At 41.2% G+C, this 16,464-nt stretch overlaps 1 protein-coding gene across 1 annotated transcript in view; it reads left to right on the top strand.

Moving 5' to 3' along the window:
- The window catches only part of LOC143297094 (uncharacterized), a 44,445-nt gene that overhangs the window by 6,823 nt on the left and 21,158 nt on the right, over window positions 1-16,464 (top strand). Inside the window, exons 6-15 of the mRNA XM_076609266.1 lie at window positions 2,049-2,180; window positions 3,408-3,686; window positions 3,978-4,196; window positions 4,621-4,761; window positions 5,765-5,874; window positions 7,188-7,309; window positions 7,837-7,964; window positions 11,265-11,400; window positions 13,908-14,026; window positions 15,762-15,884. Of these exons, the coding sequence (XP_076465381.1) occupies window positions 2,049-2,180; window positions 3,408-3,686; window positions 3,978-4,196; window positions 4,621-4,761; window positions 5,765-5,874; window positions 7,188-7,309; window positions 7,837-7,964; window positions 11,265-11,400; window positions 13,908-14,026; window positions 15,762-15,884 (1,509 nt within the window). The remainder of the gene's footprint in view (window positions 1-2,048; window positions 2,181-3,407; window positions 3,687-3,977; window positions 4,197-4,620; window positions 4,762-5,764; window positions 5,875-7,187; window positions 7,310-7,836; window positions 7,965-11,264; window positions 11,401-13,907; window positions 14,027-15,761; window positions 15,885-16,464) is intronic.

Genomic DNA, 16,464 nt, shown 5'->3' with positions numbered 1-16,464 from the left:
CAACCATAAAGAAGGCTAGTGAAGACAACTGTCTTGTAGACCTTGACCTTGGTGGACTGCTGGATGTTGTGTTGATTTAGCACACGAGCTCGCAGTCTGTCCACGGCTTGGCTTGCCATGCAGATCCTGGCATTGATCTCTTTGTCGAAGGAGCCATCGCTGGAAATAACACTGCCAATGTAATTGAATTCATCCACATTCTTGAGATCTGTCCCTCAACGGAGTTGGACGGCGCGACGGTCTATTGTGGGAGGACTTGGCTGGAACAGCTCATCTGTTTTCCCCAGGCTGATGGTAAGGCCGAACAGACCAGACGCTTCAGCAAACTTGTTGACATTGAGCTGGAGGGCAGATTCCGTGTGTCGTCGGCAAAGAGGGCCTCAAGGGTCAATTTCTCAATCGTCTTGGTTTGAGGTGGGAGGTCAAAGAGAGACCCGTCCAGTCTATACCTGATGCACACGCCGTCCTTTGTGTCTCTGACAGCGTGGCTGATAACACACGGGAAGAAGAGGTTGAACAGCACTAGGGCTAGGACACACCCCTGCTTGACACCGTTGGAAATCTCAAAGTCTGAAGGACTGTTCACATGGCCTCTCTGTTGACAGCGTCAAATGCCTTGGTCAGGTCAGTGAAGGCTGCATACAGATCCAGATGCTGTTCTCTGCACTTCTCTTGCACCTGACGGACCACAGTGATCATTTCAATTGTGCTTCGACCTGGATGGAATCTACACTAGGCTTCTGGTAGGTTCTTCTTAGAGATGATGGAGATCAGGCGATTGAGGATGACGCTCACCAAGTTCTAACCAGCAACAGACAGAAGAGATATGCCTCAATAGTAGTCACAGTCAGATTTGCTACCCCTGTTTTTGTAGGAGACAACTGTGGCATCTCTGAACTCCAAGGGCATGTCCTGTTCTATACGCTGCAGAGGACGTCGTGGAATGTGTCAAGAGCCACTGGACCGCAGCCTTGTAGATTTCTGCATGGATCCCCCAGGAGCTTTTCCTGAGCTGATCTGATGGCTTTCTGGACCTCCTCCAGACTGGGAAGGAGGTCTAAGCTGTCTATTTTGGGTCTCTGATGGATCTGATCCAGGGCTTCGTCGCTGACAATGAAGGATCTGTTGAGAAGGGTTTGAAGTGTTCCCTCCATCTCACATTATGTCGGCTTTCTTCTCCTTCAGTTCGTTGACAGGAGACGGGTAGTGCTTGGTCGAGATGAACCATACACCGCCTTGATAGTGCTGAAGAACATCTTGGAGTTCTTAGTGTCATTATACAACTAGACCATCAGCCATCTTCTTCCACCACTCATCCTGCATGCGACGTAGGGCGGCTTGGGCACGGCACTGGAGGTGCTTGAAGCGGTCTCGCTTTGAGGTGGAGGAATTGTCATTCTGCTGGGCTATGAACGCCGTCTGCTTCTCATCCAGCAGCTGGGTGATGGCTTCATTATTCTCATCGAACCAGTCCTGGTGTACTCTCTTCTTTGGGCCGTGTCGAGTGGGCTGCCTCTTTCACCATTGTGCTGAACTGGACCGATTGTAGAGTCAGACTGCCAGTGAGTGGTCAATGGGAGATGTGTGTGTGTGTGTGTGTGTGTGTGTGTGTGTGTGTGTGTGTGTGATTTTTGTATATATGTGACAGGAATTGAACTTTCATATCAACAGCGATAGGTTTGAAAAGTATGGAACATTTTGAACAGCACATTAAGCGAACGCTGATTTGCAAATGATCTCGAAAAAAACAAAACATGAAAAACTCAAATGGCAGGACTTAGATCATGTAATAAAAGAAATTTGCTCACCATTATGATCATTACACTAAACACACGGATGTAGTGAAAAATCAAAGGTATCGAGATTATGAAGTTTAACATTCTATGCCTCATAACACGATTTTCAGAAACCAGCTCGAAAGTTGTTCTCTATTCTCAGTATTTTTTTTTTTTACACTGAAATGTGATAAATAACACTTTCAAAAGTAGTAACTAAGTAAGCAGGCAAATTTTCGTTCAGTTGTGTATATTTCTGATCATTCTACCCAGAGTTGTACTGCTCCAACTTCACGGATGAATGCCACAACGGGGGCTTCGTGACGCTTGTGGATGACCAGTGTTCCTGTCTGTGTCCCCCTGGGTTAGACCCCAGCACAGGCTGTGCTACCACCATCACTCAAGGTAAACAGCTGCTTGCTGACAGCCGTGTAATCACCGCTCATAACATTCACCTGGTCAGGTGTAGCAGCCAATTCGTGGCCCCGATGGTTTTTACCCCGGGGTAATGTCTGGCCCCAGATTAACGCTGGGGTCAAAGCAGACTATCCTGGGACGACCTCCGGGTGGGGGTGGGGTGTGGGGGTGGGGGTGGGGTAATCTTCAACTTGTCAAAGTTGACCCTCACTTGTTAGATTACCCCTCCTCGTAATGGATATGGGGGGCATTCTAGGCGAGCTTGAACAGACCTTCAAAGATACTTTTGGCCCAGTTATAATCAATGCAGGATATGAATGAAAGAAGAACTTCCGCAAGTTTGCTCTCGTTTAGCTGTAATGTAGAGGAGCTGGTGCGTCAGTAAAGACTAGCCCAGAGCCCCTTTATTTTACAAAGATTGGTTTAAACTCATAGAAAAGGGGTAATTTTCGACGAGGGTAGTTGGGGTGGTGATGTGAAGGGTCTATTTTGATCAGTCGACATAATTTATGACATATGACCTGAGGCTAGCCTAGAATGAGCTCGGGATAAAATCAAAGGAGATGTAGTTTTAGGCTATTACACCAGTAAACGACTCTTTGTAGTGTAGCATGTACGTTACATAAAATTACAATGTGATGACTGTACATCTCTGCAACTGCAGTGCGCATGACTGTCACAGCACGATATGGATATATATTATGGAAGGTGGCAGATGCCTATAGTTAATGCAGTCATCAAAAAAGAAAACAGCACAAACAACAGTATGTTGCGAATCATACCTTTTTTCTCTCTCCGTTGTATACTTACTACAAAATAATGACAAAGTTATGTATATTTACATGGAAAATTGTTATTATACGATCATTAATTTTTGCTAGCAGATATAGGCGAGACAGCTGTTGATAATCGATTAGAACTTTAACGATTGATTAGTAAGCTTCTATGTTTAAACGTTTTGCTTGTCCCTGTCTCTCTGCATCTCTCTGCCATTTTGTTTATCTCACTTTCTCCCCTCTCACGCCGTGATGCCTGTATAATATAATTCCAGGCGTGCATGCACAAGAGAGAGTGAGAGATTTATTGTCCTTGACAATATTTTTCCAAAAGCAGTGTTTCATTGGTGATCTGCTTTAGTCTAAGAAACCCATCTTTTGATGAAATCGTCATCTACTGATAAAAGTTGCTTTCATGATTTTTTTAAATGGTGTGCAGTTCCCACCAGCGCCATCTGGCCAGCTGGATCCTTCGCTCTGTTCTCTGCAAGCGCTGGTTGCCCTGGTAACAACGGATTCTCAGAAGGAAGCTGGCAGCATGAGGGAGCTGGCAGCAACAGAAAGAGTGACAAGTTCAATCTGGCCGGGTCCTTTGAGGCTGACGTTTTCCGGTACAAGTTTTGCGTCAAGGAAAGCAACTCTGATGAATCAGTTACTGCCCCTGAATGGGATCCGGGTCGCTATTGTATCCTGCGTGTGAATGGCATTTGCCCGTCAGGTACTTTTACTCCTCCCCAGTCTGTCTGTCTGTCAGTATTGTAAGTCTTTCTCTCATTTATCTGTCTGCCTGTTTTCTGTCTGTCTGTCCATCTTTCTGTCTTCTGCCTGTGTGTTTCTCTATATCCTTTTCTCTTTCTTTGACTCTCACACGCCACCTCCCTCCCTCTCTCGGCATTCCTTGTCTGTTTTTCACCCCCCTCTCTCTGTGTCCTCGTGTTCTGCTTTCAGATGCAGCTCCATACATCTCCATCTTCCTTACTCTCACTTTCGCTGCGGTGTCTTTCAACAGGTTTCAACGCAAGTTTCATCCAGTTCAACGACGCAGCGAACAGCACGGGACAAGCAGACGGCAGCTTGCCGGACGGTCAGTTTGTCGACGGGCAGGACACCCGTATGGAGTTCTGCTGCCGTGATGATGGTTTCAGAAACACTCCTCTCAATTTGCCCAACACCCAGCCTTTTGTTCTGCTTCTGACCAAGAAGGGGAAGAACTGCCAAGAAGTTGCAGGTGAACATTGTTGATGTGATCAACAACATACAAGGACACACTTTTGCCTGTTTTTTTTCCATCAGTTCCTAAAATCACGTCTATGATTTAAAAAAAAGAAATAGGTTATACGTTGAATGGAATAAGGGATGGGATTTTTTCAGCATATGATCACAATTTCACGGTAACTTCTCATAAAACATATTTATTTTGATGACATCTTCTCCATGTATTTAAAGAGAAAAAAAACCCTGTGCGTTTTTAAGGGCGTGATGGATATGTAAATGGGTTTTTCTGAAGGTATGCTTTTTAAGGACATGATGGATGCTTAAATTTTTTTTTTCTGAAGGTGTGACATTCACAAACCTACATTTTTCTTTATTTTCGTCATCTGGATTCTTTATTTGTAAGGCTAATTCGTTTTGTTTTGTTGCTGTTTCTGAAGGCATGCACTGGACTGAAGAATACATGTGGTTCGACAGTCTGCCTGACAATGCCACCATGAGCATGAATGGCAGTCGCCCCTACGTGACCGACGACACCAAGTTTAAGATCTTCTTTTGTCACTACGTTCCTGTCGACTTCAGTGAGTCCCATATGTCACAAGCCACACAAACAAAAAGCAGAAACTGCCTTTCAGTCACATTCCATACAAACAAAATGTACAGACTGCCGTTCAGTCACATGCCACACAAACAAAATGTACAGACTGCCTTTCAGTCACATGTCACACAAACAAAATGTACAGACTGCCTTTCAGTCACATGCCACACAAATAAAATGTACAGACTGCCTTTCAGTCACATTCCACACAAACAAAATGTAGAAACTGCTTTTCAGTCACATTCCACACAAACAAAATGTACAGACTGCCTTTCAGTCACATGCCACACAAACAAAATGTACAGACTGCCTTTCAGTCACATGCCACACAAACAAAATGTAGAAACTGCCTTTCAGTCACATTCCACACAAACAAAATGTACAAACTTCCTTTCAGTCACAAGCCACACTGACCTCATTTCACCATGGTTCACCAGCAGCGCTAACCTCTTGGACATGTTGTTGCAATAAACCTTACCTGCTATGAACGCCACCCTAGAAACATTTCAGATCGCTGAACTCATGGAGGTAAATAACGATGGTGTACAAGGAAATATTGTCTTTTGGAAGAACACCGGACACTGGAAGAAAGTGGGCCAAAACTCAACTAGAATAACATCCCCAACAGGCGCTCAGCTTCTCCTTACGGAATGGAGCTACATCATGAAATAAAACAGATTGATTGTAAAGAAAACGTAGTTTTATTAGACACAAGACATACGCAGACAATAACAAAAAACGAAAAACAAAACAAAAAACACAACAACAAACAAGCAGTGTTTGAACCAAAGTGTCAGGCGATGGTATTTTCCAAATCTCTGCTTGTTTTTGCTGTCAGCATTATGCCTCTCCTGTGGGGCACCAAGGGAAAAAAATACCTGAGTACTCTGACAGGAATTTAAATGATCACATACCAAGTGCGATAAGTGTTTTGACGAACACGTGCGCGCGTGTGTGTGTGTGTGTGTGTGTGTGTGTGTTTTCAGACTGTGGTGGAGAGATAACTTTAACAAAAAACAATCCAAGTGCCGTCATAACTTCTCCCAATTTTCCATTGGCGTATGGAACCAACATGGAGTGCAACTGGTTGATCAAGGTGAGAATATTTGTTTTTTAGTTCACAAAAGCACACACACACACACACACACACACACACGGACACACACACACACACATATAAATATGTATTTTTAATCATATATATATATATATACACACGCGCGCACATAAACTCGTCTATCACTTAAAGTGGAAGACGTTAAACTGAAGACTACGTAAACTCGCACGCACGCATGAACACGGCCCAGCACCCACGCACGCGCACACACACACATGCTTCTAAAAACGAATAGGTAATATTCAATTTCAGATTCCTGTCAGCAGCTTCACTTTATTTTTCAGGCGTGAGTCAGAAAGTTTTCTTTTTCTCCTCTCTCCTTTTTGACTCACTTGTGTAAACAAAGTGAGTCTATGTTTTAACCCGGTGTTCGGTTGTCTCTCTCTCTCTGTGTGTGTGTGTGTGTGTGTGTGTGTGTGTGTCCGTGGTAAACTTTAACATTGACATTTTCTCTGCAAATACTTTGTCAGTTGACACCAAATTTGGCATAAAAATAGGAAAAATTCAGTTCTTTCCAGCCATCTTGTTTAAAACAATATTGCACCTGTGGGATGGGCACAAAAAAAAAAAAAAATGAAGCCTAATTATATGCAAACTGCATTTACTGTTCTATTTATATTTTTTGTATTCTCTAAACTTGGCACTTTGATCTGATATTCTGACCCAACAAGAGCAGTCATTATTATCATTTTTTGTTCAAACAGGAACTTCTTTTGCTAAGCATGGAAGTTTTATTTATTTTCCAAACGTTTTGGTGCAGATAGTAAAGAAGGGAAATTACTCTGTAATTAATGCTAGGGGACTTAATTCGCTTTAAACTGATCTTTCTCATCTTAAACATTACATTTTGAAATTATACACAATACATAAAAAGCTTCGATTTTTTTTCAGTGTATCACAAGTGAGTCTTGAAGGCCTTGCCTCTCTTGTTTCTTCATTCTCCTTTCCCTTTCTCACAACCTGAATTCGACTCTTATCACTGTCTGTCTATCCGTGTCTGTAGTGTGTGTGTGTGTGTGTGTGTGTGTGTGTGTGTGTGTAATTCATGTCCAGTTTTTTTTTTCGAAAATAGGCGGCTTTTGATTATAAAAGGTTCTTTATTTTAATGATGATTGATATGGCAGACAACAACAAAAATCAACAACAAATAACGATGATGATGGCAATAATAAGGCATATGTATAATGTTAGTGTGTGTAAGTGTCAGTGTAGTGTGTGTGTGTGTGTGTGTGTGTGTGTGTGTGTGTGTGTTTCTACTTATAAACGTTTTTTTTTGTGTGTGTGTGCCACAGGCAGGTGAAGAAGGTGGACAGGTGTTGCTCAATGTGGATGAGTTGAAGATCTCATCAAACGGACGCAAATGCCTCGACTCGTTAGAGATACGGTACAACTTACCTGGACAACCCGGTCTCAGGTATGTGTGTGTGAAAATCTACACAATGCATGTGGTCTATCACTCCGTGTGCCTGTCTTTATTGTGTAGCACTGCACTGCGTCACGTTTTGGTGTGTTAGACACAGTTGTGTTGTGCTGTTTCCTGTTGTGTAGTGTGATGTATCGTGTGCTTTGTGTTGTAGTCCGCTGCATGTAACTGCCTCTTTAGTATGACACTGCATTGTGTGTGTTGTGTTGCGTTGAGTTTTGCGTTTTGCTATTATTTGACCATATTGCTGTATCGTATTGTGTATCGTGTGGTTTGTGATGTAGTCTGCTGTATGTCACTGCCGTATTTTATGACACTGCATTGAGTTACATTTTGTTGTGTTCTGTGTGTTGTGTAGCACTAAATCATGTTGTTCAATACAATACAATCCAACACACTAGAATACAACTCAGCGAAACACAGTGTACTACACTACACTACACTGCACTGCACTGCACTGCACTGCACTACACAACACTACACTACACTGTCTCCTCCAACTGATCTTTATTGTGCAGATACTGTGGGGACGGACTGAGTCGGACAATTCGCAGCCTGAACGACACGGTGATTCTGACCCTGAGAACCGATGATGTGCAGGTCCCTGCTGACACAGGCTTCAACCTCACTGTTTCTCTCTACGTCCGTAAGTAGAGAGGACATTGAGGATGAAATACGCTTTGTGTCACGTTGCCACTATCTTCATGATTTAAGAACGAAAGTTATACCTCACCTTTATCATGGTAGGCAAAACACGATGCTCTTATCATTTCTTGATCAACACAGCTTTTAAGAGACAGCAGATTGCAATGAATATACAGGATGTTAGAGAGTAAAACAATGACGATTCTCTCTCTTCCTGTCTGATTACCCAGGGTTTCCTCAATTTTACATGAAAGGACCACTAGAATTTGCACAGTTTTCGTCTTGGGGGCATGGTGAAATGGTGTTGAATTTCCAGCAAACCCCTGCACATGCAGCAAATGTAATGAGCACCACTCATAAGCAGAGGTACTTTCTTCTGGTTTGTAAACCTTGGAATAACTTTATTTTTTGGCCGAAAAATCGAATTTTCAAATGCACTTTTCAACATCTTTAATAGGCTAGGCACATGTGCATGGGAACAGCCGTTGGTGTATTCAGTGAGATAGGACAGTGATAGACGATATGCAGCTTGCCTAAATTTAAATCATCTCTCGATTTTTTAGAACATTTTATGAAAATATACCTGCTTTTATGAAGTGGTTCATAATTTGTTGTTCTTTATTGCCACCCCCTCATTCTCTTAGTTCCTTTTCGTCCTCTGTGTTATTGTCATTGTAACTGGCCCCCATGGGCCGTGTCTGGATTACAAGAAAAAATGTGGTTTTCTGTTTTTTTAGAACTTCTGGGTTTTTCCTTCAGTATTCTGCTTGTGTCGGTTTTTGAGAGGCATATTCTTTACAAAAGAGGTCCCTACCACGCTGTGGAGAGTTTTTCTTTGCTTCAGTGAGAGTGTTTCTCTCCGGTCAGCACCCAAGAGCAGGTAAGGAAGTCCGAGGAGCAGTGCACAGTGCGAAACAACTACCACTTGCCGTGCATGCTAACCTCCCCTTTGGGGAAACGAGAATTGCCAGTATGAGCAACAACGAGAACTTTAAAAACTCAAGACCCCACTCCTTTCACCCCTACCCCTACCCCAACTCCAAGTGCAAATCACTTCAGAGCCAAAAACTATACCAAGACTGTCTACGACGGTTCTTCCACTTCTTTACGGAAAACGAAGACATCTGGGTTTGGATTTATCATTCACTCCATCATAGCATACCATGCATCATCCGATGAGCCCTTCAGGCTTGTGGTACGGTGTCCAGTTTTTAATCCTAGGGATTCACTACGAAGAATTAAAGAATGACCAAAATTTCAACTGGGAAATAAAGGCTTGGTTGTGGTTAGCGATGAAGATGTGATTGACAGGGATACTTGGGACGTTACATAGCAAGGGAGTTCAGGGATGCTTAGGTGCAGATCCAGTGCATGACAGACAACACTCTACGTTTCCTTCTGCTGTGTCACTGAGGCCTAGGAGGTGGAGACGCCCTCAGTTTTGCTCAGGAAATCGTAGCAATACTCATTCTTGAAATGGACAAATAGCAGCTGTGTGTGTCATCAGTTTTTCAACCTGTGCTTAACACTGTCGCAGTCCTGGATAGGAGCCTTCCAGAGCCCAAACACTTTACAGTGATATCACGTGGGGATAAAAGATACAATAATACTTTATCTTACAGAGAAATGCTGACACGTTTGTTGATGAAAAAACAACATTTAAAACAAAAACGAATTTCATTCACAGAACAATACAAAAGTTCGATCATTCAATAAAAAAACAGAAATTCATAAACAAATTTTTGATACAACACAAACTCCCACAGCACTTGCTATATATCCAAATTGCACAAATTCCTCATTACAAATAATAATAATGATACTAATATAAACATCAATAAATGAAATAAAGTGAGTGAAATTAAAACAACATGAAGGGAATCATACCAATTATATAATCAAATTATAAAGTGCAGATCGCAGGTTACTTATAAATGTTCAGTTGAATATTCACGTATCAAAAATCACTGCCTGTATATACATATACATCTCAGACATTTTATCTCCTAGTCGTGACAACACCGATTCCGACATGGCAGCAAATATTACTTGTTCATGCTTTATAAACAAAAAGAAACGTACGAAACCAGAACTTTTTTGGGTTGGGGTTAACATGGTAGCATGTGTACGTCAAAGCCTCTCCGATGCTAATATAGATATGTGATAAGGGTTATGCGATGTATCCATGCGACGAATGTTGTGTTAGCCTTTTTTAAAATTAAAAATTTTTTTTTTACTTTACATTGTACAACGTAACTAAGCATGTTTTGCATAGAAAGGCGATATATGAAATAAATCAGTATCATAATACTGTGACAGAGCGAGTTTCGAATGCCTGTGGCCAGAGGAAGAACGAAATTTTTGTTTGTACATTTCGAGTACCTGTATGAATGTGAAAATGTTTTGCACGTGGTAAGTGTGGGTGAATCGTGAGCTGTGCATGTTCATGTTTGTGTGTGCGTATATGTATGTGCTGTAGTGTCAGTCTGAATGCATCAGAGCTCGGGTGACGTGATGTGGTCTGTGTGCCTTGAATGTTCCGAACATCAGGTGGGAAAATTTATTTTATTGTTTATTCGAAATGTAACTAATGATTGAATAGTTTGTGAATATAGTAGTTTTTGCTGTTAGTTTTGAAATGTTTGCTTTTTGATAAATCAATACTTTTTTGTGTATTTGTGTAATTTATAAGACGTGACTCATGAATGAATATTGTATTGTTAATTGGAAAATTGTATGAATGCATGAGTTGTGTGAAAGAATAACAAATATAATAAAATAAAATAAGGGAACAGTAAATGAAGGGGGAACATTGAAAATTAGCTAGGAATAATTCAAATGTGTGCCGAGAGCTAAGAACTGAAAAAAGTGTTGTCAGGGCTCCATGTGACTGGCCACGGAGTGGAGGGACCTTGAACTGAAATGTTCACTGAGGAGGTGCCCGAGTTTTCCCACGAGTGAGTGGACACTACTGTGAGTAGGCTGCTGTCCGGCCTAGGACTGAGGCGATCCGGGGACTGGATCATCAGGTTTTTCCAAGAAATTTGACTGGTGATAGTCAAGACAATTGTTCCTGTGTTTTTTAAGATTATTTTTTTTCAGGATGAAGAGAGCGTGAATGAAAGATTTTTTTTCTTGGTTTTAATAATTATAATTGGCTCAGGGAAAAATTCCTTGTGTCTGTTTTTTTGTTTGTTTACTGAGAGAGTGAGAGACTGAAGACTGAACTCGCAAAAAAATATTTCTTCCATTATCTTGTCTGTCTCCTCACCCACTTAGTAACAAATACGTCTGTTAACAGCGGAAGACGATGGCTGCTATGACCCAGCCACAAAAGGAACGCTGTACCGAGGACAGAGGAACTTCACACGTAGTATGAAAGCTTGTCTCCCCTGGTCCCAAGTTACCAACTGCCCGTACCACGCCTTTCATCCCAGGTAAGCCAGTCCTTCCTACTTTCTTTGACTGTGCCTTTCCCTTGTTTCTTTTTAACACTTCTTTATTGTATTTCGTTTTAACCCTTTCTTTTTTGACTCACTTGTGTAAACAGTATAAGTCTATGTAATAGCCCGGTGTTTGGTTGTGTGTGTGTGTGTGTGTGTGTGTGTGTGTGTGTATACGTACATGGTAAAATTTAACATTGTCATTTTCTCTGGCATTACTTTATCAGATGATACCATTTGGGCACAAAAATAGACACCAATTCAGTTCTTTCCACTCATTCTTATTATGACAATGCCCCTCTGGTATGAGCACAAAAAATAAAAAAAGAAGCCAGAGTATTTGCACCAAAAATTATTGTTACATTTATATTTTTCATTTACAAAACCTGGCACTTTGACTTCACAACCTGACATACTGATTAGTAGTTGTATTTATATATTTTTTTCTTGTCACAACAGATTTCTCTGTGTGAAATTCGGGCTGCTCTCCCCAGGGAGAGCGGGTCACTGCACCGAGAGCGCCACCTATTATTATTTTTTTGTATTTTTTCCTGCGTGCAGTTTTATTTGTTTTTCCTATCGAAGTGGATTTTTCTACAGAATTTTGCTAGGGACAACCCTTTTGTTGCCCTGGGTTCTTTTACGTGCGCTAAGTGCGTGCTGCACACGGGACACTCATTTTATCGTCTCATCCGAATGACTAGCGTCCAGTCCACCACTCAAGGTCTTGTGGAGGGGGAGAAAACATAGGCGACTGAGCCGTGATTCGAACCAGCGCGCTCAGATTCTCTCGCTTCTTAGGCAAACGCGTTACCTCCAGGCCATCACTCCACAGAGTAGCAGTCGTTTTTATCGTTTATTGTTAAAACAGGAACGTTGTTTGCTTAGTATGGAAGTTACATTGATGAATGCATCTCTTTGGAGCAGCCTAACTAAGGGATATTATTCTCTTTTTTCACAATGGGAATTAATTGAATTTTTTAAACTGATCTCTCCTATCTAAAACGTCATATTTTAAAATAATGACTCAATACATAGAAAGGCTTTTGTGATTTATACTCGGTGTAAAGGTCTTATCACTATGTACATTCGCCCAAATGGTCAAATTTTGGAAAACACAACAATTGATACAATTTACGATAATGAGCACATCGCGGCTTTGGATGCCGCCATGTTATTTCCTTCAACATCTCCATTTCAAAATCCAGCATTCAATCGATAATTGACAAAGCATATGATTGAAAGGAGGCGATGGAGGCCGTCAAATGTTTATTCAGAGAAAGATTTGTGCATCTCTCATCACTTACTGGATTATGTCCAATATGACCACAAAAAATCAAAATATTTTCATCGCACAGTTGTCAGTTGACGAAAAAGGAAAACCCAACCAGTTAACTCCCTTGTGCAACTGCACCATGAATTTTGTAACTTCTCAGATTTCACTTTATTCAACGCTTTCTGACTCACTTGTACAACAAAGTGACACTAACTACATCATCGACGTGTTTACTGCATATACATATTTTTTAAGTGGATACTGAATTAACTAGAACGAATATAAAAAGAGAAATTGAATGGACCGAGTCAAACCGGTCACAAGTCTGTCTTGAAGGCCTTGCCTCTCTTGTTCTCTCCTTTTTTTTTCTGCCTCCCCTTTTTTTCTTTCACAAGGCGTTATGCAAGGTAAGGCAAGAAGTTTATTTCGTGTGTCACCTGGGGGCATTAAGACATTATGCATGAACATCTTTCACACACACCATATAAAAAACAAGAGTGATGTAAAAAAAAAAAAAAAAGCATACACAAAAATCCCACATGGGCAAACAAACACGAGCAAGCAAACAAATACACATCAACAACCTCTTTTTTCCCTTTGAAACAATATTATTCCGCCATCAGTTTTCAAAGTTTTACTGAAGAGAGACACGTATAGTCGAAACGAAGGCTTTAAGTTTGAATAATAATCTGTTTTTTCAGAAAATGTTAAGTGGAATTTAATGGAATTTTTTCTTGTTCTGTAATATGTAGGTAAACATTTTTCTGGTGCTATAAAAAAAGAGAAGAGACACAGAAACAGATAATGAAACTCATCAGCAATACCATTTGTGGAGCATTTATCACAAATTCTTTCATTTCTGGGTAAATTGTCGAAACGCTGTTTACAGGTGGTTCATCGTTGGTGGTTCTAAACTTTGCTAACTCAATTACACAATTATTTGGTAACACCATAAAATATACATCTTGAGTTTGGTTTTAAAAATCCTGTAATTGATATCGTTATCTACGTGTTGCAAAAACTGATCTTTCAAACTACGCTTAACTTTCTCTTTAATCCATGAGGAAAATTGTTTCTGTTTGGTCAGGGATTAGCAGATTAATCATTGTTACGATACTCGAGAACAAGATGAACATTTTTATGACTCATAGCGTTTTATCTAATTTGGCCATTTTCTCCTTGACATCATCACCTTGTCTTTATTGTTGCTGATTATTTCATACAGGGATTTTGGGTCAGGCCTGGATGAAAACTACTGCCGTAACCCTGACAACACGGCCATGCCCTGGTGCTATACAGACACTGAAGATTGCAAGCGGGACTTCTGTGATGTCTGTAACATAGGTACGGAACTGTGTGTTTGTCCATCCTTCTGTGCGTGCGTTTGTGTGTGTATGTGTGTGTGTGTGTGCATCCGTGGGTGTGTATATGTGTTTTTACGTGTATATATATATGTATGTATGTTTTGGCATGGTGTGTTCGTGCGTGCATATATGACAGATATAAACAGATCAAGAGTCGTCACGTAACAGAAGAATTACAAAAAGCATTTGCCTGGTATTTTGTGAATATCAAAATGAAGCAGAACAATGGCAGAATAAACGTGTTTGCTGTGTAATCAGTTGTATCATTTCTAACTGAACGTATGGAAAAAGAGGCATATAATGAAGTGTACACATAGTGGCTGATTCCAAACTATATTCCATCCATACACATTAATTTACCTTCCATCCATAACACGTAGCAGCGTTGTACGACCGTTATGCGCCACAGGGGCCCAGTACATCCGCCTTCAGCATTGGTTTTTTGTCCGAGTTTCCCTCTCATAGGTGATCTGCCGGCCAAGACTGAAAAGCATCACCTGCCTCTTGTTTTTTTCGTCAGGGTTGACTCCCGAAGCCTTTCTCATGAGAGGGTATAGTCGCAAGGCAGCGGAGGTTTGGTATCAGGGTTTTCCTTCCCCTATATGAACTGCCTTCCAAGGCTGACGAGCACCATCTACCCAAAGCGACTGGTTTTAAGGCGCCAGTTACTCGCCTTCGCCCCTTCTCCTTGTCAGTGGAAACGGCTCCGCCACGTGCAGGCCGCGAGATGGGTTTTGGCTGACAGGTTTAGTTATTTGAGACGCATGCCTTGGGAGCATATTATAGAGCAGTGAGAGCTTACCGTCACTGTTCATCCCCGGCTTAACAGCCTTTAGAAACCACCGCTTGATATGATAAACTCCGCATTGGTCACTCAGCACGGTGCCTATGTGGGACTGACAGCCAGACAGCAGAACTTTTGCTTCAGTACTGCCCCCTCCATGAAGTGTTCAGGACGAGGCACTGGCCCGACCCAACTCCTGTGATCTGGAAGGTCTACAACACTGTGGAGGACCTGCAGCGTACAGCTGTCTTCATCACAGAGACTGGAGTGTCCATCCGGCGAATGTAAAGAATAAGAAGAAGAAATGACCCTTCGGCATTTAGATACTCATACACATGATTATTAACATTGCATTGAAGTGAATGTGTTGTTAATTTATTTATTACTTATGTCATTGTTTAAGTTGTATTGCTACGAAATTCTCCACTGTTTCTCTTGTGTGTGGCGGATCTTCCTTCGGAGAGTGGGAAGACATTTATAAACAAATGTTTCTCACGTTTTTGTGATAAATTCATGCATCGACATGTACAATTAGATAGCACTAATATGACATACATTGTAAATATTTTTAATTACTTGCTGTTTTACTGGAATCTTTGCAGAAAATTCCAGACCTGTAGGCAGGTGACCACATGCACAATGATAAAAAACCCAGCTTATTTACTAAACAAACATTGGGTGTAATTATAACAGTGCCCTGCTGGTTTATGCAAACGGTTTAGTGACCAATTTTGTGATGGATCTCATCACTGTTTTTGATTGTTTTCAGTCACGACACAAAGTGTTGCGTTCCGTACATCGTGTATATGCACACACCCATACAGTCACACAGTGAACATTTAATACTCTACAGTGTGCACCCAGATGCAAAAGGTTTCATGGATGGTTGACAGAGTGTTTAAACAAATTTTGTTTTTGCTTTATTCTCCAGAGAGAATCTACGACAGGTCGCCAGTGTGTTCAGGCAGTGTGTGTCAGAGAAGTGTAGGAGACATCATAAAAGCTGGGTGTGCTGCTTCGTGTGGTATGCAGCCCCCCCTTGCTCCTGTGAGAGGTAGGTTTGATTTGCCAGTGTACTGTCATTTTACTGAATATTCTGATGGAAACAAATACATATATGCATGAACACGTCTCGATGTGGTATGTTTTATGTTCAAATAGAAGACCCCAAGGTTTAAGTAAACATGTTAGGTGGGTTTTTGTTGTTTGTTTTATAATCTGTGTCGCTCTCTCCCCTCCTCTCACCATCTTTCGTTTTTCCTTTTTGTCTCACATATACATTGGTAGATAGGCAGACTTCCCATTTCTGTGGTGAATATTAATCACAAAAAAATGGTAACAATAATGATATTACTTATGCTAAAAACAACAATAACGACACTAAGACATGATGTGTCTTCAGTTTCACGATTATCATTTTCAAACCAGAGTAAGGCTACAACCGAAATGTTAACTCTTATTGATAGATAACAGACAGACAAACTGGCTAGCAGGCTGGCTGACTGCCTGACGTAATCATTATTTGAAGAAAAAATTGGGAATGGGGGAATCCTTTGATTAACTCTCTCAATACGAACGAAATGAGAGACATCGATGACACCGTTTCACGGCTGCTGACATTATTGAAATGTTAC

This window comes from Babylonia areolata, chromosome 22 (genome assembly GCF_041734735.1).
Source record: "Babylonia areolata isolate BAREFJ2019XMU chromosome 22, ASM4173473v1, whole genome shotgun sequence".
In the NCBI taxonomy this organism is placed as follows: Eukaryota; Metazoa; Mollusca; class Gastropoda; order Neogastropoda; family Buccinidae; genus Babylonia; species Babylonia areolata.
This window is presented reverse-complemented; position numbering and strand designations above follow the sequence as displayed.